General features: G+C 38.0%; 1 protein-coding gene across 1 annotated transcript; it reads right to left on the reverse strand.

Moving 5' to 3' along the window:
- Positions 1 to 261: 261 nt before the first annotated feature.
- On the reverse strand, positions 262 to 21,306 carry aaas (achalasia, adrenocortical insufficiency, alacrimia). The gene is made up of 16 exons (XM_061904601.1): positions 20,903 to 21,306; positions 17,234 to 17,361; positions 9,655 to 9,710; positions 9,478 to 9,569; positions 9,347 to 9,393; positions 7,101 to 7,199; positions 6,817 to 6,960; positions 6,618 to 6,738; positions 3,472 to 3,596; positions 3,025 to 3,085; positions 1,461 to 1,551; positions 1,203 to 1,296; positions 1,069 to 1,136; positions 743 to 821; positions 574 to 658; positions 262 to 482 (listed from the first exon to the last, which is right to left on the reverse strand). The coding sequence occupies exons 1-16, from the start codon at positions 21,011 to 21,013 to the stop codon at positions 327 to 329; spliced, it is 1,557 nt and encodes a 518-aa protein (XP_061760585.1). The 5' UTR covers positions 21,014 to 21,306; the 3' UTR covers positions 262 to 326.
- Positions 21,307 to 24,503: the final 3,197 nt, after the last annotated feature.

A 24,503-nucleotide genomic window follows, 5' to 3' on the forward strand; every position in this document is an offset into this window, starting at 1 on the left:
GAATATGTTCTTATTTACTGAGAAAACTCCATTATCCATGATAATAATCTACAGACTAAAACAAATAGAAAGCAGGCCAAACATTTTATGGACATAGAAAGTAAAGTCAATTACCAACAATGTCCAAAGGCACTGCTGCCTTCTTGCATCCTCATCTCATTTGACACAAACTGAAAAGTGATTTTCAGTATCACATCATTCTTCAATACGAGGCCCATCCTGTGATAATTCTGCCTCTGTTTGATGAATGAGAGAACCAGCTTAAAATGTCCTTCAAAACATTTTATTGGCAAACATGCTACAAATTAGAGATATATGATTAATGGTCATGACATGAGTTCTGTAAAGAGCGACTGATTGGCTAGGTCAGTACAATGCTGCTGATGGCGTGGTAGTGACTGACTGCCATTAAAGCCAAGCTGGGGAGGGTTGCCACTCATGAAGTAGAAAGGCACATGTGTAATTCTTCCAGTGGACCAACACTAAAAAATAGAAGCACTTGATAAAGTTAATCTGTTTTTTTTCAAGAAAACACTACATTAATTGAATATGACGATTAGGGTATTGACTGACCACAGTGAGCAGAGCACCATGCTGAAATTTGGGGTGGAACTGCATCAGTCTTGGTTCTGCACCAGGATTTCCTTGAACAAAACCACTAAGGAAAAGGAGGACACATTCCAGTCTGTAGCTTGGCAACAGTAAACAGGTATGAAAAGCAACTGTAGATTGAAACACCTACCATGGCAAAAGTTCAAAAATGGGCCGCGTTCTGGTCTTAAACACTGCAATTATTGCAGGACGGTCTGCTTGTGGATCACCTGACAACCCATCCAAAAGTTAGCAATGTAAAGTGTAATTAAACTATGACATGGTCAAAATACTCTAAATACTGTATTTTTGCGGGATTCACGTTAGCTATTAAAATGACATTATTCTGGCTAATGTCATCAAAAATGCATGGCATGGTAATATTTAGTGTAGAGTATTGCCTTAAGCTGGTTCATAATATTATATTAACAAATCAAACAATGCTGATGTTGTCATAGAAGAAATATAAATAAGGACCTTTGAGAAGCACAGCAAGTCGTTCTCCTCTCGGGTCCCAAGTAAGGGACTGGATCTCTCCACCGACACTGTACAAGTCAAACATATCAAATTAAACACACAAGGAATTTAAAAGTTGATGACCATGCTCTTACGTGACGTCTCCCTCTGGCGTGGTAAAGGTGGTCTCTGACAGGTCGGCCACCACTGCTGCTGCTAGTGGACCTTTTAAAGTGCATGCGAGTGCACCTGCCAATTAATCACAAAATCACATTAGGTCTTCGACCCTACAAATACAATACAGAGGGATCTACTGCAAAAACAATCACATAACAAAATTTATATTTCTGGATTTGCTCGGTTGGATTGTGAATACATTTGAGTCGACTTTCTTTGTTACGGCATAAATTTACCTTGTTTGTCAGTGAAGGTCAAAGCATAGATGACAGTTTCTCCTTGCACAGTGAAGAGAAGTCGACTTCCATCTGGACTCCAACAACCAGACTTGCCCAAACAAAAAAGATAGATAATTTGCAATAAGAAAACAACAGGCATGTGATTTGACCACAATGAAAAAGACTGAAAAAATTTCCACCGAAGCTCCTGGTTTTTCACCAATTTAACATGCTAAAATTAACAAAGACAGCACCATTTGAAGAAAATATTTTAGTGTTTAAAGACATGAAAACATCATTAATAGAACATACATACCCCAATTATCCTAATGAATCACTGTATATAGTTCAGTCCCAACAGTATTTAGTCACTAATATTTACATCTTGTGTTCATTTCACATCCACAGGTGTCACATTGATAACAAAATACCAAATGTAAACATTTCATTCTTTTCGCCAAAATGGGATATACATTTATGAAAATAACTAAACATGTTTAGTATTGTTTACTCATATTTGAAAATAGGAAATAATAATAATGTGAGGAGATTGCATGAAACAAGTGTGAAAATATTTACCTTCAAGATTGTTACACCACTGACAATATTGTTTCTAGAGACTACATAAGAACTTAATATTACAAAATAGTATTACATGCAAATGTTTTTCAAATAAATTGTTAACTGGAATCAATAGTACGAATCTTCGAATTTCTGTAATTTCATAATATTTTCACGTGGCTTTTTGTTTTTAGAAAAAAACATTTATATTTCGCAAAGCAATAATTGGTTGATATTTAAAACAAACATGCGTATTTCGCAAGCAAATATTTTTTAACTTACCTCATTATTAACTACCCTGTCTGCAACTGAAGTGGGTCGTTTGGGTGGATCTTTCCTCTCGATGTCTACGGCAGTTGTCGATGTAAACAAAGGATGAAGTCCGTAAGGTTTGCTCACTTTCGGTTGAAATCCAAAAGTACCAGCTAGTGAAAAGTTTGTTTTCCTTGTTTCAAGTTGTTTCATATGTTTTTGGCGTTTCGCATGTACTTCCGAAGCCTTGAAACCTCGTGATCCATAGTCAATATTATCATGACACCACGTGCACAAAACTTTTCCGGGACGATCGATTTTCCGAATAAAATCGCCAAACAAAAACTTCCTTCTTCCCAACAGTATCAGTGATTTCCCTTTCCATCCAGTCCCATCGAAACTTATTTTTGACATGTTTATCAATTTCTTTTACTCGTGAAGCGTCCTTTTTCTCGAGAACTGACATCATTTACATTTGGAAAATGGCGGTAATAACGTCATCATTCATAACAGATGTCCTGATTGGTCACAAGGAACATATCGACCAATCAACTACGGTGTAATATTAGCTACGTCTCGATTACAAAAGACGAATCGGCAAGTAAACGAATCTTGACTTAGGGTCGGAAAAAAAAACGGAAAAACGGAAGATAATTTTTTTTTGCCCCCCCAAGATTAAAAAAGACGGAATTCCGACTTTAGATGGAAAAATCACATGCCTGAAACAATTAAAATGGGTGAGTCTTTAAAATATTGTGGCAATGCTCACCTGACAACGGCCTTTTACACACGGCCAACGCTCACACGTCCACATCCTGGTCTCCCAGACCCTGATGAAATATATAATATAATGTTTAATAGACTTCACTTTTATAGTACTTTTCTACTTTCAAGGTACTCAAACCACTTTGGCACTATTACCACATTTACCTACTGATGACGAGGCATCAGGAGCAACTGGGGGCTCAGTATCCTGCTCAAGGATTTTTCGACATGGTCACAGGGGTACTGAGGATTGAACCTGCAACCTTCAGGTTGGGAGACAACGACTCTGCCACCTGAGCCATGCTGCCATAATTACCATAAAGATATTGACTACCAGATTTCCCTGTATCTTGTGTGCGATGACAATAAAGCTTTTTGTTTGTGTACTACGTTGAAGTGTGCTCGTCGGGCAGTAGGACTCCGTATCAAAATGTAATTATGAGTCTCTAACCTGAAGAGAGCAGATGGTGTCGAGGCGAGAATATGGCTACCATCAGTGGACCAGGAGAGAAAGCTGACCCCACCACCTCCAACACGCTGTAGGGGCACACAGCTTTCTGCCGCAACATCCCACACCTGAAAGAGGCCTGACAATGAAGTAGGGCTGCACACTCCTTACAGTAACATTTTTCAAAGCAAAAAATATAACAAGAACACCATCGGCTAGGGTAGCTTAAATTACCATTAGTCATTAGTAGTTTAACAGAACACATTTGTTTGATAATTGCCAATATTTTACACAATTACCAAGTTTATGTAATAAAATGATTGGAGTTTTACGGCTGTCACTCACTTGGTCTCGTCAACACATACAAAAGCAGTCCAAGAGAAGCAACGTACATTTTGCAGTCATATTGTTGTTATGATAGAATATACATGCAATGACAGCTAACGCTAGTTATCCGAATTGGTAATATTAACCAACAACACCAAAAGCTAATGCGAGTGCATGAGTTGTATACGTACGTAATTACATCATTAGGTATGAGAGGCTGTAACAGGGTTTCTGCAGGTTTCAACGAGTCAAATATAAGACTTTTCTAAGACCATAATGAATATAAGTTAAGACCATTTCACATACTTATGAACAAAAAAAGTACAATGACATAAAGAAAAATCAGAGGGCCAGAATAAATTGCATATGTAGTATACAAGTATATGAATTAAGTCACTGCTCTTTCACATTGGAAAAATGGTTAAACTAACTAAATACACTTGAACACTCTCTATTCCAAACTAATTAAAGAAAAAATATTAGCATTATATTACATTTTTCAGATTTGCCATGAAAAAATGTTCTTGCAAAAGGTGCAATGTGCTTCATATCAAGTGTTTTAATGAAACAACAACGAGAACGAAAGCAATGTTAGAGGAAAGCACAGCAATATATTGTTTGTGAAAGGGACTATAAGCATCTCTGCCAAAGCTAAATGGTCAACTTTTGGAGTGTTTTTGCAGCATTCAGAATTGAGCAAGCAGATAAAAACATCGACAGCACTACTACTGTATTTGCACAAAGTTATGAAAAACAAAGTGCAGACACAGCGATTGTCTAAAAAGAAAAGAGGCGATTATAGCATGCAAACCTCAAACAGAAATTGGATGTGAATAATGTGGATAACATTCAAATTTGTTAAGCTCATTTTGTATCTGGTATGTATGAATACATTTTTACCTGTTTTTGTGACTTTTTTGAAAACATATAATAAACAAAGACTATTTTTTAGTTAAGCATGGCAAGATGACATTTGCAAATGTCCCTAGCTTTCCTCACCAAACCATAAACTTTATAGCATTTAATGTCACTTGCTGTATACATTTGGAGAAAAGATTAGGCATAAGAACATGGCCTGAAATTATAGGAATACATTGTAGAAATAATATGAGAGAATTATATATTTTTTTTAGTTTTAACAAAGACTTTTGACTTTTACATTATCATTTCATTTACTTTTATCGCAACGTTACAAACGCTTTCGTCCTCGATGGCTCTACATTCGGGTGCAAAACACTTTATAAGTTTTCATTCACCGGCTTCAAGGATGTGTTAAATGGAACGTTCTGGAGCCACAAATCATTGAACTTGCACCTACCCATCTTATGCAAGTAATTTACCTTTGTTGTGGGCTTTCATTACGTTTTCTCCGCTGCTATGCTAAGCTGTAACAAGACACCGTTGCCCGCGCACAGCACAGAAAAAAATTGCACATTACCTAGTGTGCAAATTTTTCTGACCGGGCAGCACACCTAGCCCACTTTAGTTCTCTTTTGTAGTTACGTTATAGCCTCTTAAAAAATTCTAACATTTAAATGCAAGACTGAAGTTTATGCACATTTTAAAAAAAAGTAGTGTAAATAGATGTTTAAGACCTTTCAAAATTGAATTTATAACCTTTTATTAGATTTGAGGTGAATTTTAAGACCTTAAATTGAAATTGTTAGATTTAAGACTTTTTAAAATCCTGTGGATAACCTGTGTAAGAGGGTGGGATATACTGTGAAAAATACATTGGAAAGTTGGCGCCCTCTAGGCATCCGTGTAAATGTTACAAACAGCCCCTTGAAATAGTCTAAAAAAAAAAAGGATGGACAAATATGTGTTTTTGTTTGTTTTTTGTATCAATATGTCGGTTTTTTCTTAATACATGGTGCCTTCAACTCTATTTTTCTATTTTTTTATGTTTTTTTATGGTGGCATAAAAAAACAGCCACGTTTTAATAGGTGGCCCAATTGGACATACCACTTGTCCTAATCATACATATTTGATCGTTTGTTGTGTGTAACACGAATAACAAATGACAAAATACAAAAATATAGTTATTTAGTGTAACGACTGAACTCATGTGGGAGAGCCTGTTGAGCACAATAACATTTGCACTTTTCCTGGATTCATACGCAAGCACACTAAAATTGTTAACATCAAAATCACCCACACATTGTGTCAAAAAGTGTGTCACATTGTGTCAATAGAAAACACAAAGCCAATTGGCCAATGAAGATAAAGTCTAACAAACAAGCTGTGTTCTTCTCCAACAACACTGTGGTTCAGTAGAACAGTTTGGCCAACAAAAACAAAAACAAATAGGAGTGATACCGCTCACATGTAACACACAAGCTTCGTGCCTCAATGACAACTTAGCGTGCTGTCACTTTACAACCTGCGTTCAATTTGATGACATGACAAAACATTTGAGCTATAGTGTTTATGTTGTTTGAACACTGACAAAGTTAGCAATTAAATAAAGGATAATGATAGCAGTGCCGTCTTAAATGCACGCCGAGAAATTAAGTGAAACAAAGTAACTGGCTGCAGAAACCAAGTAAAAGTTTGTGAATGTTAATGTTGAAAATAATGTTAATGTTGATGGAGTTTTGTGTCAATACACAATGGCCTCTGTTGTGGACGCGGGCGCACACTTCAGAGCTGTTTTCTGTTGCTGCGGTTGTGAAAGTGCTTGATTTGATATGCAGCAGCGCCTGTTTTTTAAATGTTAATATTGCCGACTATCATTCTCATTTAATCGTGGCATTTGAAATTGTGATCGTGAATTAATTAGTTTCACTAGAAGATAGAAGACTAAGATAGAGCTTCCTACCATCATTGCTGTGTCCATAGGCGAGGCTGACACAAGGAGATGGCCACTTGGCGACCAAGCGATGGAAGTGACTGGAGAGTGTCCGGGATGAGACAAAACTTGTGCACATCCAGACGAAGGCCTATTCAAGAAGCAAAAGTTACATGTATTGTAATGAAACACATAAAGGATGCAACATTTAATTGAGATGTTTACATGCCTGGTGGATAGTGAGCAGGGATCTACATGCCAGACTAGTAAACAGTTCTGGCAAGCGACAGCGAGGTCAGACGCACACAGTGGCTTCCACTGCACCGCTGCAACGCTCCTTTGTAACCGGTGCTTCAGAGTGGGAGTCGTTGCACTGAGAGAATCAATTCAAATGCAGAAGTACTGAAATTGGTTCGGCCAAAATGTGATTTTCTCTCAATGTTTCCAAACAATACTAACATGCTTCACTGCTTCTCACAATCTAAGTTTTCAAATTGGCAAAAGAGATGTCACCTTTTGGGATTGTAGATCTTAATCGAATCGTCCAGCAAGGCAACAGCAAATTTATCTGTATGCGGGTGCCAGGCAAAGGCTCGCACCACACAGTCCGGCCTGACAAAATATTAGAACATTTGTTTGTATGGTTGTTTATTCATACAGTCTTAGGTTACCATTATAAAATGATATACATAAACTATTGTGTAAAGTGTAGCTTCACCCAGATACTCACAAGTTTTATTGAATTTTGCTAACTGTATCAATTTTATTAATTGCTGTGAAAAAAGTACTTAAAGCTAGAAAGCTAGTGGTGGTCAATTAAATCAGTGGTTCTCAAATGGGGTACGCGTACCCCTGGGGGTACTTGAAGGCCCCCGTACCCCTGGGGGTACTTGAAGGTATGCCAAGGGGTACGTGAGATTTTTTAGAAATATTCTAAAAATTACAACAATTCAAAATTATATATTTATTGAATAATACTTCAACAAAATATGAATGTAAGTTCATAAACTTTGAAAAGAAATGCAACAATGCAATATTCAGTGTTGACAGCTAGATTTTTTGTGGACATGTTCCATAAATATTGATGTTAAAGATGTATTTTTTAGTGAAGAAATGTTTAGAATTAAGTTCATGAATCCAGATGGATCTCTATTACAATCCCCAAAGAGGGCACTTTGAGCTGATTATTACTTCTATGTGTAGAAATATTTTTTTATAATTGAATCACTTGTTTATTTTTCATCAAGTTTTTAGTTATTTTTATATCTTTTTTCCAAATAGTTCAAGAAAGACCACTACCAATGAGCAATATTTTGCACTGGTATACAATTGAATAAATCAGAAACTGATGACATTATACTGTATTTTACTTCTTTATCTCTTTTTTTCAACCAAAAATACTTTTCTCTGATTAGGGGGGACTTTAATTAAAAAAATGTTCACAGGGAGTACATCACTGAAAAAAGTTTGAGAACCACTGAATTAGATATTCAATGTTGTGAGTGCTTACTCAACAGTAAGTTTATTTCAAACATGCACACAGTTTAAAATATGATACATCACCATTTCCAGTTTCTTTATTCAACATGTTCGGAAAGAGTAAGTCGAAGCAGAGCTTATTTACCCCTTTTCCATTTCATAGCAATCACTAACACATATGATTCACTTCCTATTCTCACTTTGAAGACAATTTCCTCCTTAAATAATAAAGTCCCTTCCTTCCAAGTTAAATAAGTTGTAATTCGCATAGAGAGATGAATAAAATAAGCTAATTTTCAGTAAGGTTCAAAATCTTTAGCATCATTTTTCTTCTTTGTACTTTGTAATCTTAAACTGTATCATATTAGTACTTTGTTTGACTTATTTGCTTACTCCATTCCATAATTGAATTGCACATAATGATATACTAAATGTTTTATGTGTTGTACATGCATACAAATATTTTAAATTAAATTTTTCTCTATGGTTATATTTCTACACTTTTGTTATAAATTCCTGGGTAGCAGGTTAAAGTTTGCTCTGTGCATAATTTTAGCTGTTTGTAAATTCACAAAATAGTTAAATTTCAATGATTGATAACCAACATCATGTATTATTATTCTAACTATCCTCTAGTGAATGAAGTGTATTTTTGAAGTTATTTCCTCATATTTCTACACAATAACTCAGATATGGTAACACGAGCGAGCGGTAGAGAATACGGAGTGATTTTTTTGTCCAATACATATTTTGCATTCATCATTATTCATTATTTCTTGCCACCATATGTTGCATATTGTTTTTTTGCCATCTATTATTGCATCAAAAATGTATTTTACTCTATCAAGTCCACCCTGTCTATTTGCATTTGTGTTTGACTTTCTCTTCAGCTGTTATTGAATAGCAATATTTTAGTTTTACTGAGGTTCAAGGAGTAATTTTTTTGTCTAAATGTCTCTTGAATTCAGTAATATCTTTAATAATTTGTATTAGTTTGTGTGAGTTCTCTCCTGAATAAAACACAGTTGTATCGTTTGCAAACAATACTAGCTTTATGTCCTTTGTAACTTTAAAAAGGTTGTTTATTTAGAGATTGAACAACTTTGGTCCCAGAAAAAGTTATTGAGTACCTAAGTAAAGTAAAATAATATGAGAAGACAAAACCAGGGACATTCACATTTGGATTAACAGTTAAATGTCTACTTGGTCTCAGCTCGATGATGGCCCAGCAGACTAAAACATTCAAAAATAAAATTGTAATTTACTTAACAGCTACTCACCAGTTTAGTGTTTGAGAAAACTCTGCAATCATGTTCTCACTGCTCAACTACAGGCCACAGGACAAAAAAAAGCACATTTAAATATTATCATCTTTTTGCGTAGAGTAATTTAATTATCAGGCACAGTTTACCGTGAGATGAGGAAACAAGGAGCCATGAAAAGAATAAATCCTCTCCAATAGGGCCAGTATGCAGCCAGAACTCATTGACAACCATGTCGGCACTGTGGGAGATAGCATTCAGGTTTCTATAAAATGTACAATAGTGTAGATATTAATTTCTTAAAATGGCTGAAGAAATGCACATACCCTCTTCATGGGAGTTTTTGATTTCATTCAGTAGTCCTGTGAAACCACTATCCCGCCTAAATAGGAAAAAGTACAATAAATATGGTACCTCCTTCACAGTGTGACTGTTGATCAAACCTGTAGTGCATGATTACAATTGTCCACAACTTTAACATTTTATAAGCCAAAAACAGTGAGACAATCACATGCGGCATACTTTGAAATATTCAGTGGTCAAAATGTCATACATTAAAGGGGACCTCTGATGAGTCTAATTTACATTTCAACACACGTCTTTGTGGTCTAGCTAATATCTATTGCATAAACTTTGGTGTAAATTTTGCCTACATTTTATCCCAGAGTCACATTTAAACATCTGCATTATTTCACTGCACGTCATGAATATTGTGCCCATACCACAAATAGATGAAAATAATACTTCATCCTACATTTTCTTGTATTTCCTCAAATTAATTGTCCTTTTCGTCAGACTTTAGCGGATAATCAAATTTCAAAGTGGCCATAAGAAAAGTCCCGTGTAAAATGCTGTGAACAGAAGAAAACATGGGAGCATTCATGTTATACACATCACAGCAGACGAGAAAGCAAGATAGGGCAGATATACAGTAAGCAGCCTGGCAGAGAACATGAACTCAAAGTGCCCACATTAGTACGCCCGTCACAATTGGCCCACTATTAAAAAATAACACTGCAATACACAGCGTTCAGCAGCATTCAAAACTGTATGTAAGTTCATGCACAAATGAATGAACCTTATGATTTGATACTTTGGCATTGTTTAACATGAGTTTCCAACATTGAAACAACTATTAAAAGTCCGACAAGAGGAACATCTTGAAATGTATCTTTTAAACAGTGTGTGCAGGCACTGGGAAGCTGCTTATTTTATTTAGGTTGTGTTTTGTACATAAGAGCAGGTAAAAAAAAAAGACGATTTCTAATCAAAACAAAAGCACATTGACTAAGACAATTCCGTAACAAAATTAACTGACACTTTAGTTATATAAAAACGAGACGAAAATGTTGACAAAACGATATCCAGTCATATGAATTTTTATTTGTACCGTATTTTTCGGAGTATAAGTCGCTCGGGAGTATAAGTTGCACCTGCCAAAAATGCAAAATAAAGAAGGAAAAAAACATACATATGTAACGTTGCACTGGATTAATAAGTCGCATTTTTTGAGGAAATGTATTTGATAAAACCCAACACCAAGAATAAACATTTGAAAGACTATTTAAAATAAATAAAGAATAGTGAACAACAGGCTGAATAAGTGTACGTTATATGACGCATAAATAACCAACTGAGAAGGTGCCTGGTATGTTAACATAACTTATTATGGTAAGAGTCATTCTAATAACTATAACATATAGAACATGCTATACGTTTACCAAACTATCTGTCACTCCTAATCGCTAAATCCGATGAAATCTTATATGTCTAGTCTCTTACGTGAACGAGCTAAATAATATCAGGGTTTCCCACACATTCATTTATTTGTGGCGGCCCGCCACGAAAGAATTACGGCCGCAACAAGTAAAAATAAAAAAAGATTTTTTTCTTTTTTTTCTTTTCGGCTTTTGACTCGCTCGACCGCTCATAAAAGCAATGGGGCTCTGTCTGTGAATGGAGCTTGTAGTTACATATTGTATAAATGTGTAAATATTATATAAATATGTATATAAATATGTACATAAAGTGTTGTAATTATATTCCAACTTCGCGTTCTTCTTGGTCATCGCCGCCGCCGCCGCTGACACCCATCCCACCGCCGCCCGACCACACCACCACAAATAGATCCCTGACCTGTGGGAAACACTGAATATTATTTGATATTTTACGGTAACATGTTAATAATTTCACACATAAGTCGCTCCTGAGTATAAGTCGCAACCCCGGCCAAACTATGAAAAAAATTGCGACTTATTGTCCGAAAAATACGGTATCCAATTACAGCTCTTAAACTGAAATTGTGTGTATATATATATATATATATATGTAACTCTTAAAATGCTTTTCCTAGTGAGATATGAAAGTTTGATTTCTCACCGCCCCCTAAAAAAATTTAGTATTTTAACATTTTCCACATCGCAATATGTGTATACCTGGGAGAAAGTGAAAAAGGCCACACTATGATGCCATCAGCAGGCGAGGCCTCGATCATGACAACTACACAACTTTAAGTTAAAGCTAATTTTACCGAATTACCTCTTTACAAAAAGTAATTTTCTCTGTCTCAAGGAACCATTAACTGGTAAATCTAGAGGCATGGCAAGTTTTAATGAGGCAGTGTTTCCTATTTTTCTATTTATTTAAGGCGGACATTTACTACCAAATGAAAGGCTCCAGCCCCCCGCAACGGGGACAAATGGTAAAAATTAATGGATGAAATGTGTCCTGCGACATATACACTATATTGCCAAAAGTATTTGGCCACCTGCCTTGACTCACATATGAACTTGAAGTACCATCCCATTCCTAACCCAATATGATGTCGGTCCATCTTTTGCAGGTATAACAGCATCAAATTTTCTGGGAAGGCTGTCCCTGGCCACAAAGTTGCGGAGTGTGTTTATAGGAATTCTTGACCATTCTTCCAAAAGCGCATTGGTGAAGTCACACACTGATGTTAGTCGAGAAGGCCTGGCTCTCAATATCCGTTCTAATTCATTGCAAAGGTGTTTTATCAGGTTCAGATCAGTACTCTGTGCAGGCCAGTCAAGTTCATCCACACCAGACTCTGTCATCCATGTCTTTACGGACCTTGCTTTATGCACTGGTGCACAGTCATGTTGGAAGAGGAAGGGGGCCGCTCCAAACTGTTCCCACAAGGTTGAGAGCATGAACTGTCCAAAATGTGTTGGTATCCGGGAACATTCAAAGTTCATTCCACTGGAACTAAGGGGCCAAGCTCAACTCCTGAAAAACAACCCCACACCATAATTCCTCTTCCACCAAATTTCACACTCTGCACAATGCAGTCCGAAATGTAACGTACTCCTGGCAACCTGCAAACTTAGACTCGTCCATTAGATTGCCAGATGAAAAAAGTGTGATTCATCATTCCAGAGAAGGCTTCTCCACTGCTCTGGAGTCCAGTGGCGACATGCTTACACCATTGCATCCGACACTTTGCATTGGACTTGGTGATGTATGGCTTAGATGCAGCTGCTCAGACATGGAAACCCATTCCATGAAGCTCTCTGCGTACTGTACGTGGGCTAATTGGAATGTCACATCAAGTTTGGCACTCTGTAGCATCTGACTGTGCAGAAGGTCTTTACACTATGCGCTTCAGCTTCCGCTGACCAATCTCTGTCAGTTTACGTGGCCTATCACTTGGTGGCTGAGTTCCTGTTGTTCCTAAACTCTTCCATTTTTTTTTTAAATAAAGCCGACAGTTGATTTTGGAATATTTAGGAGCGAGGAAATTTCACAACTGGATTTGTTGCACAGGTGGCATCCTATGACAGTTCTAAGCTGGAAATCACTGAGCTCCTGAGAGCGGCCCATCTTTCACAAATGTTTGTAGAGACAGTCTCCATGCCTAAGTGCTTGATCTTATACACCTGTGGCCGGGACAAGTGATTAGGACACCTGATTGTCATCATTTGGATGGGTGGCCAAATACTTTTGGCAATATAGTGTATGTACAAACCCCGTTTCCATATGAATTGGGAAATTGTGTTAGATGAAAATATAAACGGAATACAATGGTTTGCAAATCCTTTTCAACCCATATTCAATTGAATGCACTTAAAAGACAATATATTTGATGTTCAAACTCATAAACTTTTTTTTTTTTGCAAAAAATAATTAACTTAGAATTTCTTGGCTGCAACACGTGCAAAAGTAGTTGGGTAAGGGCATGTTCACCACTGTGTTACATCATCTTTTCTTTTAACAGCACTCAATAAACGTTTGGGAACTGAGGAAACTAATAATTGAAGCTTTGAAAGCGGAATTCTTTCCCGATCTTGTTTTATGTAAGCTTCAGTCGTTCAACAGTCCGGGGTGTCCGCTGTCATATTTTACGCTTCATAATGCGCCACACATTTTTGATGGGAGACAGGTGTGGACTGCAGGCGGGCCAGGAAAGTACCCGCACTCTTTTTTTTTTACGAAACCACGCTGTTGTAATGCCTGGCATTGTCTTACTGAAATAAACAGGGGCGTCCATGAAAAAGACGGCGCTTAGATGGCAGCATATGTTGTTCCAAAACCTGTATGTACCTTTCAGCATTAATGGTGCCTTCACAGCTGTGTAAGTTACCCATGCCTTGGGCACCAATGCACCCTCATACCATCACGGATACTGGGTTTTAAACTTTGCATAGATAACAGTATGGATGGTTGGAGCGAGCAGGAAGCAGCGCCATTCACTTCTACTGGAAATGTAAGCACGAAAGTAAACAGTAACACAGGAGTAAACTTTCATGCGAGGAAAGGTAGCTACATTCGCTACGGAACACACGCACGCACACACCTACTTGGGTTACTTGCACAGCTTCTACTATTTCTCGCAGTATGAATATTTTGTTCAGTGTTCAGGTTGATATCAGTGCTTCTGTTTGAAGTACAGAAGCTGCATGGAGCTATCGACATGCCACAACCCGTGTTGCTGCTCTTATTGAATACATGCTTAAGTGGAATGAATGGACACAGCACAACACTATGTTTGTTTTTCAGATTTTGGGATAAACTGGCCCTATTTACTCGGATGAAATGTATTTCTCCGCACTCTAGGAGTGGTCAAGACCCATTGTTCAGCTCGCAGCAAATGACTTGTAGGTTGAAAAAGTTAACCCCCCTCAAAAAAGTAATGCCCCTGCTTAAAGCACCAGTAGAAATAAAAAAACAGGTTAACTCTATATTTAAGCTATTTTCATATATATCTAAATTTATAACACCAAAGGACTTACAAAGTTTACTAATAAATATATATGATCAAAATAGCATTAATTTAATTTCCCCTCTGGGATTAATAAAGTATGTCTGATTCTGATTCTAATCTCATAGAGATACCTGAGCCATTTTGAGGGATAATGAGCAAGCCAGTCACGTGACCTGTGATGTAAAGGTGGGAACCACAGATCCCTTCCCTCATTAACAACAATGCAAATCATGCAGACTTTGAGAGAGCCAATGATTACTTTATGTAAAATTATTACAGAGAACCTAAAATTTCTGATCCTGAATATAAAAAGGGTGAGCTTTGTGTTAAAAATTGTGTGCTAAACAGATTCAACTTTGGTGAAACAATATAGCATCATGTAGCAGTATTGCTAAGTGCTAAACAAGAAATACAAACATAATAAAATGATCGCTTACAGTACAATGTATGCTTTAACTGCGATGACAACTGATAGGATGTTTATATCTACATGTTTAGATAAAGAATAAATCATATTGTACATAAAGAGTTAAAAGAAGAAGTTGCTGCCTGTAGGTGATGTCTTTGGTTGTTGTGTCTGTGTCACCATCATCCGGTATGAATTGAATGACACAGATGAACAACTTCTAGATGTATGGCTTGGTTCTCCTATTATCCAGATGCGATGCATGATTTAATAATCTAGAATAATTTTGACGAGCAGAGATGCGATGCCGCAGCAGGACATTGGCCAGTTTACAATACAGCAGGACAAGCTCGTTAAATCTTTATTATCAACGCGCCGCAAAAAATTGTTTGTCCGCGCTAGCACTTATAATAACAACATCGCTAATATTTGTTTAATGTTTAAGTTACAATGTGTAAATAAGAGTATTGTTGCTAGTTTTAAGTGGTTATTTAGTGCTTTGTTTGGGGGAATAGAGAGCCGCCATTGAATCCATTGTTAGCAGACTTTTAACTGATTTATTTAAGACCTGGAATGCATTAAAAAAAGAAAAAGGGTGGTCATATCTTACAAAGGGATTGTGAATGATAGACAGAACATGTCTTTCTAATTTTATCATATTTCCAGTATGACTGATCTGATGATATGGGCAGGATGCGGAAGCGTTCCCATTGTGACATCATCGAACCCCAAATGTGGGCTTCATCAGTCCATGCCAATATACTGAGATTGGTCAGATCTACTTTAGTGACTGGTGCCAATACCGGATGAGAAGCAAAACATATTTTAACATAAACCAAACAGTACAGTAGTAATCAATTGAATGCCCTGATATTACAATGACCTGGATAAATGAAGACATTAATAGATACAATTGAATATGGTTGAATGGATACAATGAAGCACGTAAAGTTAACTTGTTTTTCATTCTACCGGTACTTAAAATGTTTTTTTTCTGCAGCTGGGACTGCCTTAAACAACATTGAAAACATTAAAAAGTTTTAGGTTTGGCAATACACACATAAGTGTTTAAGGCCATGTCCACACGAACACAGATACTTAATAAACGCATACTTATTTCTGCGCTTAGGCCTCCTGTCTACTCGCAGACGTATACTTTTGTCTTTAAAAACGCAGACTTTTACAAACGCTGGCCAAAGTGTAGAGTTCCAAAACTCTCCGCTCAGCGTATGCGTGTATATGGCACAAAATGAGACTTGTGATGTCACGGTTGTGTGCTGTCATTTCCAACCTCAACAACACTGCCTTGCTGGCTTTAAATACACTAAAGGAGGAATTATCCATCCATTTTCTACCGCTTATTCCCTTTTGGGGTCGCGGGGGGCGCTGGCGTCTATCTCAGCTCCAATCGGGCGGAAGACGGGGTATTGTATGTTTAAATCTAAACATGCTGCTATTTTCATTCAACATTAATAAAAAAGACACATCAAAATGGGCTTTGCGACACTCCCTTCAGCGCTAATGACAGTCAGCTGTTTTGGATATGATTGTTGTCAAACCTCCACCTGATGGGACAACTTTGACAAGCTCTTTTGCTCTGTCATAAGAAAGGTGCAACATTAGCTCATGTTTTTAGTCGTTGTTTAACAACAAATCATGAAGTTAACTTACATGTTTTGCGACCGTGCTCACGAGTAAAAAGTGAGCAAGCAACTAAAAAAACAACCTAATGTAGCATCCTCTTTGTAGTGTGTAGTGATCTTAAAGACAATTTACACTTTATTACACATGTGCCATATCACTATATCGATGATTAAATGGTTTATAATTCCATTAAACATGCAAAATGGTTTCCTTTGCTCGTTAGTGTGTGCAGATTACAGAAATAATGTACACTTCACTGCTCATGTAATATATTATCATGTTGCTGAACACGTTATAATTCTATGAGTGTTGGGTTTCAGCAGCACAGGCGTACATTCGCTCTTTAATAATGTTCCCAGGTCTCTGTGTACGTGCAGGCTGGTTTTAAAGATGTACGTCTAAAGTCGATCAAAATAAACATAATAAGATAATCAGATATTTCTGCTTTTTTTCAGGCTTCCGATTGGACAAAATGTGCAAGACATCAAGTGTATGTGTTTGTGTGTAGACATAGACAGTTTTCAAAGTACACTTGGGTGGATGGAGATTTTTTTTAACCCCAAATATGTGTTTATGAAACTCTATGTGTTCGTGTGGACATGGCCTAGGTGTGTCCGTCCGATTAGCATACCAAACTGCTGCACTCCTCGTCCACAATGTCTCTGAGTGGTCCAAGAAGGCCGCCTTGCTGCTGCTCTCAGTGCGACAGTGCAGCTTCATGGACTCTCGGGGGAAATACAAACTCAAAGGACTTGACTCCTGTTGACAACATGAGATGGATTACTTATTAGCTGTTGACATTTTATTAATTATTGAAAGGTGAACCCTATACAATTATAAATACACAACTACTTTGTATATGCCTCAAAGTAGTTATTATTTGATGGAAATCAACATTCACATGATTTAATTCAAGTAGAACACATAAGGACATAATCTGGAGTAAAAATAAAATGTGTTTCCACACTGTTTTGAAGTAACAAGGCTTATTTAGACCTATTGGAGTCTGGTTTCTATCACATGACCTCATCTTGTCAAGTGTGCTTTGTGATACAATGATTTCTGGAAATCAAGTTAGCGATAAAGCAGGGCAACTGTATCTGTATGTCATGGATTCAAGCCCTTCATCACGTTGAAATATCCAAAAATACAGCTGCTTGGTTCACAGACTATCTTTCCAGCAGAACACAACGTGTGCAGGTGGCTGGGACGACCTCTTCATTACTGGACATTACCAAAGGACTTCCGCAAGGCTCAGTGCTGGGGCCCATTTTATTTTTTTATCTACATAAACAATCTTTGCAATAATTTACACAATCATCAATCCTCTTTTTTTATTACAATCCTCTTTGGGGATTGTTATAGAGATCCATCTGGATTCATAAACTTAATTCTAAACATTTCTTCACAAAAAAAGAAATCTGTAACATCAATATTTATGGAACATGTCCACAAAAAAATCTAGCTGTCAGCACTGAATATTGCATTGTTGCATTTCCTTCCACAGTTTATGAACTTACAGTCATATTTAGTTGAAGTATTAATCAATTAATATAGGATTTTTGAATTGTTGCTATTATTTGGGTATTTTAGAAAAATCTCACGTACCCCTTGGCATACCTTCAAGTACCCCCAGGGGTACGCGTAGTCCCATTTGAGAACCACTGCATTAGGCTCTAACAATGAGTATGTTTTAACAGTTCCCTATGTACGGACTGAATTTGGCAAAAGAGTTTTTGGCATTGCTGTTTTGTGTTTATGTTGTGTTATAGTGCGGATGATCTCCCGAAATGTAATTGTCTTTCTTGTTTGATGTGGGTTCACAGTGTGGTGCATATTTGTAACAGTGTTATATTTGTTTGTACAGTCACCGTGTGACTTGTATGGCTGTTGATCAAGTATGTCTTGCAGCCAATACTGTATTATCAACGAAGCCTTATACAACATGCGGCTTAGTCGACGCGCTGTTAGAATGGTGAATGAGCGAACGCGACGTAAGGTTGTCGAGGACGATGAAGGCAGTGCTGTCATGGCACCCCTTTAAAACACTTGTCCGGGCGACATCCGGTCGGGACAATCCTTCGCGAGGGTCACAGCCTGTCTCTCGGTTAAATCGGGAGGATCGGCAAGGATGTTGCTAGGTCGGGATAGCCATTCAAAGAACGTGAATACATTTTAGTTTCTACATGCAGTGGCCCCCAGGTAAATTGAGTTTGAGACCCCTGATCTTAACAATTCGGAAAAAATCTGTAAAATAATGGTATTTTTCTGTGGAACTGCCAAAATTGTCACTTCATTAAGTTGGTTGATCATAATAATTTGGAAAAACTCCGTAGAATAAAGGTATTTTTCTGCAGAACTGTTTGCATCGTCACTTTATTAAAGGTGGTTGATCGTAATAATTTAGTAAAAATCTGTAAAATTACGATATTTTCCCGCAAAATGTTTCATGAAAATATCTGTAAATATAATGTTTTGGATCATTATTTGGTTTACAATGTTTTACTTTAATGTTATGGTTTTCGTTTGGCAGCCACAGCTGCCAGTAGATGACCGTTTTTTTACAGAATTTTTTTTTTTACAGTGTGAGGGACAGACAGCGAGAGACGTTTGCACAGTGACTGTGTTTTTAAAAGGTGTACATCTTTATTATTTTACAGTTCTCTTTTATGCACTTTAAATGTATGTCTTAACTTATTACTTTTCTGAAACTGCTCTGTGACATGTGCTGTTGACCTCTTGGCCAGGTCACCCTCAATCTCAATGGGTTTCTTCTCGGGTTAAATAAAGGTTGTATCAGTGGGAGAACTTCACGGTGGAAGAGGGGTTAGTGCAGGGGTGCCCATTACGTCGATCGCGAGCTACCAGTCGACCGCGGGGGGTGTGTCAGTCGATCTCGAGCCAGGCTTTTTAAAAAAATAGACCTAAAAATTAGTGATCATCAATCTTCACCAAGACGTCACTTAAATGACATTCACGGTACCGGAGGGTCTTGTGAGATGACGCTGGCTGCTGCAAGATCATTATTATTCAAATATGACCGAGAGGAAAGCGAGAAACACTTTTTATTTCAACAGACTCTCGCGCCGTACCTTCTGTCAAAACTCTAAAGGCCGACTGCACATTTCCTATCTTCACAATAAAAGCCCTGCTTCATGCTGCCTGCGCTAACTAAATACAGAGTCTCGGAAAACTGCGTGCACAAGCGATCCCTCAGAAAGCTGGCGTGCACATCACTTGTGCACGCCAGCTTTCCGAGACTCTTATTTTGTTAGCGCTGGCAGCATGAAGCAGGGCTTTTATTGTGAAGATAGGAAATGTGCAGTCGGCCTTTAGAGTTTTGACGGAAGGGACGGCGCGAAAGTCTGTTGAAATAAAAAGTGTTTCTCGCCTTCCTCTCTGTCATTTTTTCATAATAATGAACTGGCAGCAGCCAGCGTCATCTCACAAGACCCTCGGGTGCCGTGAATGTCAATCAAGCAAGCTACGGAATTTGCCGCCAATGTTTTTCTTGTAAAGTGTATGGAAGCTGGATGAATTAGATGCCAAAAACCAACCACTTTCATGTGGTATTGTACAGAAAGGACAACTTTTTTTCTCCTCCATTTGAAAATGTGGGTGTTATCATCATTACTGTCTGATTCCAATCAATGCAAGTCATCAGAATCAGGTGATACACCAACTTATATTCTTGTCCTTGTGAAAGAAAGACATCTATATGTGTTACACATGCTTGTATTATCATTAAACACATTTAACTTGTTTACAAAAATGTCTCTTTCATAAATAAATAAATATAAATGATATATATAAATGAGGTAGATCCCCTCGAGTTGGTCAATTGAAAAGTAGCTCGCCTGCAGAAAAAGTGTGGGCACCCCTGGGTTAGTGCGTCTGCCTCACAATACGAAGGTCTTGATTAGTCCTGGGTTCAATCCCGGGCTTGGGATCTTTCTGTGTGGAGTTTGCATGTCCTACCCGGGTACTCCGGCTTCCTCCCACTTCCAAAGACATACACCTGGGGATAGGTTGACTGGCAACACTAAATTGGCCCTAGTGTGTGAATGTGAGTGTGAATGTTGTCTGTCTATCTGTGTTGGCCCTGCGATGAGATGGAGACTTGTCCAGGGTGTACGCCGCCTTCCGCCCAATTGTAGCTGAGATAGGCACCAGCGCCCCCCGCGACCCCAAAGGGAATAAGCGGTAGTAAATGGATGGATGGATAGGCACCAGCGCCCCTCGCGACCCCAAAGGGAATAAGCGGCAAAAATGGATGGATGTATCAGTGGGAGAGTCATACCTGTTTGAGTAGCTCCGCCGGGTTGCTCCCTGACAGCAGCTCGTTGTTGGACTCACACAATGTCGTGTGTCCGGACGGAAGCGGAGGAGTGAACAAGGACAAAGAGCACATCTTTGGACAACAAACCCTTCACCGAGTACTACTTTTACCACTGTCAAACGGCTAATGCTACTGCTATTCTAGCAGAGTTATCCGGCTAAACTCTGCCTCGCTACAATGCTATGCTGTTTTTGTTTTATACAACACTGAAATTAGTTACGCTACGTCAAATGTCTCCCTCTAAATGTTTTATTAACATAAATAAAGTAGCTTCCTGACACTTATGGTCCCTACTTGATTTGAATCCCGCCGTGGAAGCTACGGGTCCTCGAAAGGCACAAAACATTGCGCATGCGCAATATTTGCAACTGTGCACACTTTGATGTAAGTGTGGCCCTCTGCAGGACAGAGGGTGACATTGCATAAGAGCATAAGAACTCTCCCAAAGAAAAAAAGAAATTATTGGTTTGGTAATTAGTAATAGATAATTTGTTGGGAATAATATATATATATATATATATATGTATATATATATATATATATATATATATATATATATATATATATATATATATATATATATATATATATAGACATGCACCTGGGGATAGGTTGATTGGCAACACTAAATTGGCCCTAGTGTGTGAATGTGAGTGTGAATGTTGTCTGTCTATCTGTGTTGGCCCTGCGATGAGGTGGCGACTTGTCCAGGGTGTACCCCGCCTTCCGCCCGATTGTAGCTGAGCGGTAGAAAATGGATGGATGGATGGATATATATGTATATACATAAACATACAGTGGGGCAAAAAAGTATTTAGTCAGCCACCGATTGTGCAAGTTCTCCCACTTAAAATGATGACAGAGGTCTGTAATTTTCATCATAGGTACACTTCAACTGTGAGAGACACAATGTGAAAAAAAAATTCAGAAATTCACATTGTAGGAATTTTAAATAATTTATTTTAAAAATATGGTGGAAAATAAGTATTTGGTCAACCATTCAAAGCTCTCACTGATGGAAGGAGGTTTTGGCTCAAAATCTCACGATACATGGCCCCATTCATTCTTTCCTTAACACGGATCAATCGTCCTTTCCCCTTAGCATAAAAACAGCCCCAAAGCATGATGTTTCCACCCCCATGCTTCACAGTAGGTATGGTGTTCTTGGGATGCAACTCAGTATTCTTCTTCCTCCAAACACGACGAGTTGAGTTTATACCAAAAAGTTCTATCTTGGTTTCATCTGACCACATGACATTCTCCCAATCCTCTGCTGTATCATCCATGTATCCATTTTGGTATAAACTCAATTTTAAATGTTTATTTGTGAAAATACAAACCGTGTATCATCAAAAAATATCAGAATTTGATGAAGTGAATACATGCTTGCTTAAAAAGAAATACTTTTCTCAAGATTTTAAAGATTCAACATCATCAAGTGGACTTTCAAACTTTCTCGTCGACCACAGTCTCTTCGACACTCACAAGGAAAAGTACAATAGTATGGAGGTACATTATTTCTTTGCATCTGGATGGGTTACACAATTTGCACATAACATATATAATATATACCCTAATATTTGGGTTGATGTCCTGTTGCAAGTAAAATATTTTGCTAACATCTATGTTTGTTGTCTGCAGTAGCTCCAATTGTGTGAAGTTAATGCTTTGTATCAATGTTTAATTAGCTGAAGTACTTCCCTGTTCTTTAGCAATGTTTCGTTCTAAAAGTAGTTATCAAGACCTAGGCTTATATGGAATATGCACAAGATTTATTAACATAGAACAGAGGTGTCCAAGTTTTTTCCACCGAGGGCCAAATACAGAAAAAAAATAGTGCAGGATGCAGGGGCCATACATGTTGCTAAAAACCGATCCAATATTGGTCAATAGATGTTAAGCTATCTAAAAAATAAACCTCATTATCTTGGCTAAGTGTTATCATGATGAAGCAAATGAGTGTAATTTCTCATTTCTAATCTATCTCATGAATGATCAGGCGGGCCCGTCCTACGATCGGAATGAAACTGGACTCACTGGTGACGGTGGCAGAGAAGAGGACTGTGGACAAGCTAGTGAGCATCCTGGATGATGCCAGTCACTCTCTGCATAGCGTTATCAGTAGCCAGAGGAGACTGTTCAGTGCTAGACTGCTTCATCCCAAGTGCAGGACTAATAGACCTCAAAAACTCCTTTGTCCCACACGCCATTAGACTGTACAACTTCTCTCTGCACAATAACAGTGCAATACGTTTTCATAACATGGTCACTACTGCCTAGTTTCTCTTGTTATATTATTATTTTACTGTTACATTTTTCTTCTAATTGTTGCTTTTTATTTTTATTCTTACTGTAATATTTTTCTATTTTGTTTCTATTATAACCCCGTTATTTACTTTTTACTGTTTAATTGATCTCAACTCTGTACACTGCTGCTGGGATTTTGAATTTTCCTGAAGGAACTCTCCTGAAGGAATCAATAAAGTACTATCTATCCATCCATCTATCTCAATAAGGAATCTATTTTGTTTTCACAAAATGCCAAGGGCCAATTGAAAGCGAGCTGCGGGCCAAACATGGCCCCTGGGCCTCACTTTGGAGATAACTGTTCTAGAGCATCAATACTATTTAGCAAGATTTTATTGATGTTAAACATTGCAACATACTTGCTAAACAACAATGCACAAATCTATGAGAATGTTTCCTAAGAAAACTGCTTAAAAGTCTAATAAATGTAAGTATCCATCCATCCATCCATCCATCCATTTTCTACCGCTTATTTCCTTTGGGGTCGCGGGGGGCGCTGGTGCCTATCTCAGCTACAATCGGGCGGAAGGCGGGGTACACCCTGGACAAGTCGCCACCTCATCGCAGGGCCAACACAGACAGACAGACAACATTCACACTCACATTCACACACTAGGGCCAATTTAGTGTTGCCAATCAACCTATCCCCAGGTGCATGTCTTTGGAGGTGGGAGGAAGCCGGAGTACCCGGAGGGAACCCACGCATTCACGGGGAGGACATGCAAACTCCACACAGAAAGATCCCGAGCCCGGGATTGAACCCCAGGACCTTCGTATTGTGAGGCAGACGCACTAACCCCTCAGTCACCGTGAAGCCTATATGTAAGTAGAATAAGAAAAAAGATTGTATATGTGCGTATGCCTTTCATCATACAGACATTGAGGTCACTGCACACTCCACTGTGTTGTTGCCTCAACTTCACGAAAAAAAACAATAGTTTTAACTATTGGACTCTCTTAGGAACTATGCAATAATAACCATTCTCAAAGTCCCTATTGGAACCATTTCTACAGGCGAGACCAGTGACCAGCATTTTCAATCATGCTGTCAATTGACTTCTTAGTATAGTAATGTTTGATTGCTCGTGTGCTTGAGTCCCAGCACATGGCGAGTTGCCTACAAATTTTAGTATTTCTCTGATGCATTTGTGTTTTTTGTGCATGTGCATACAGCTGAATTGCCTGTTTGTCTGTCCCAATCCAGGATGAAAGGTGCTATGCTTAAAGGCACATCACAAGTTTGGGTCCCAGAAGA

Source organism: Nerophis ophidion, linkage group LG06, assembly GCF_033978795.1.
Source record: "Nerophis ophidion isolate RoL-2023_Sa linkage group LG06, RoL_Noph_v1.0, whole genome shotgun sequence".
Taxonomy (NCBI): domain Eukaryota; kingdom Metazoa; phylum Chordata; class Actinopteri; order Syngnathiformes; family Syngnathidae; genus Nerophis; species Nerophis ophidion.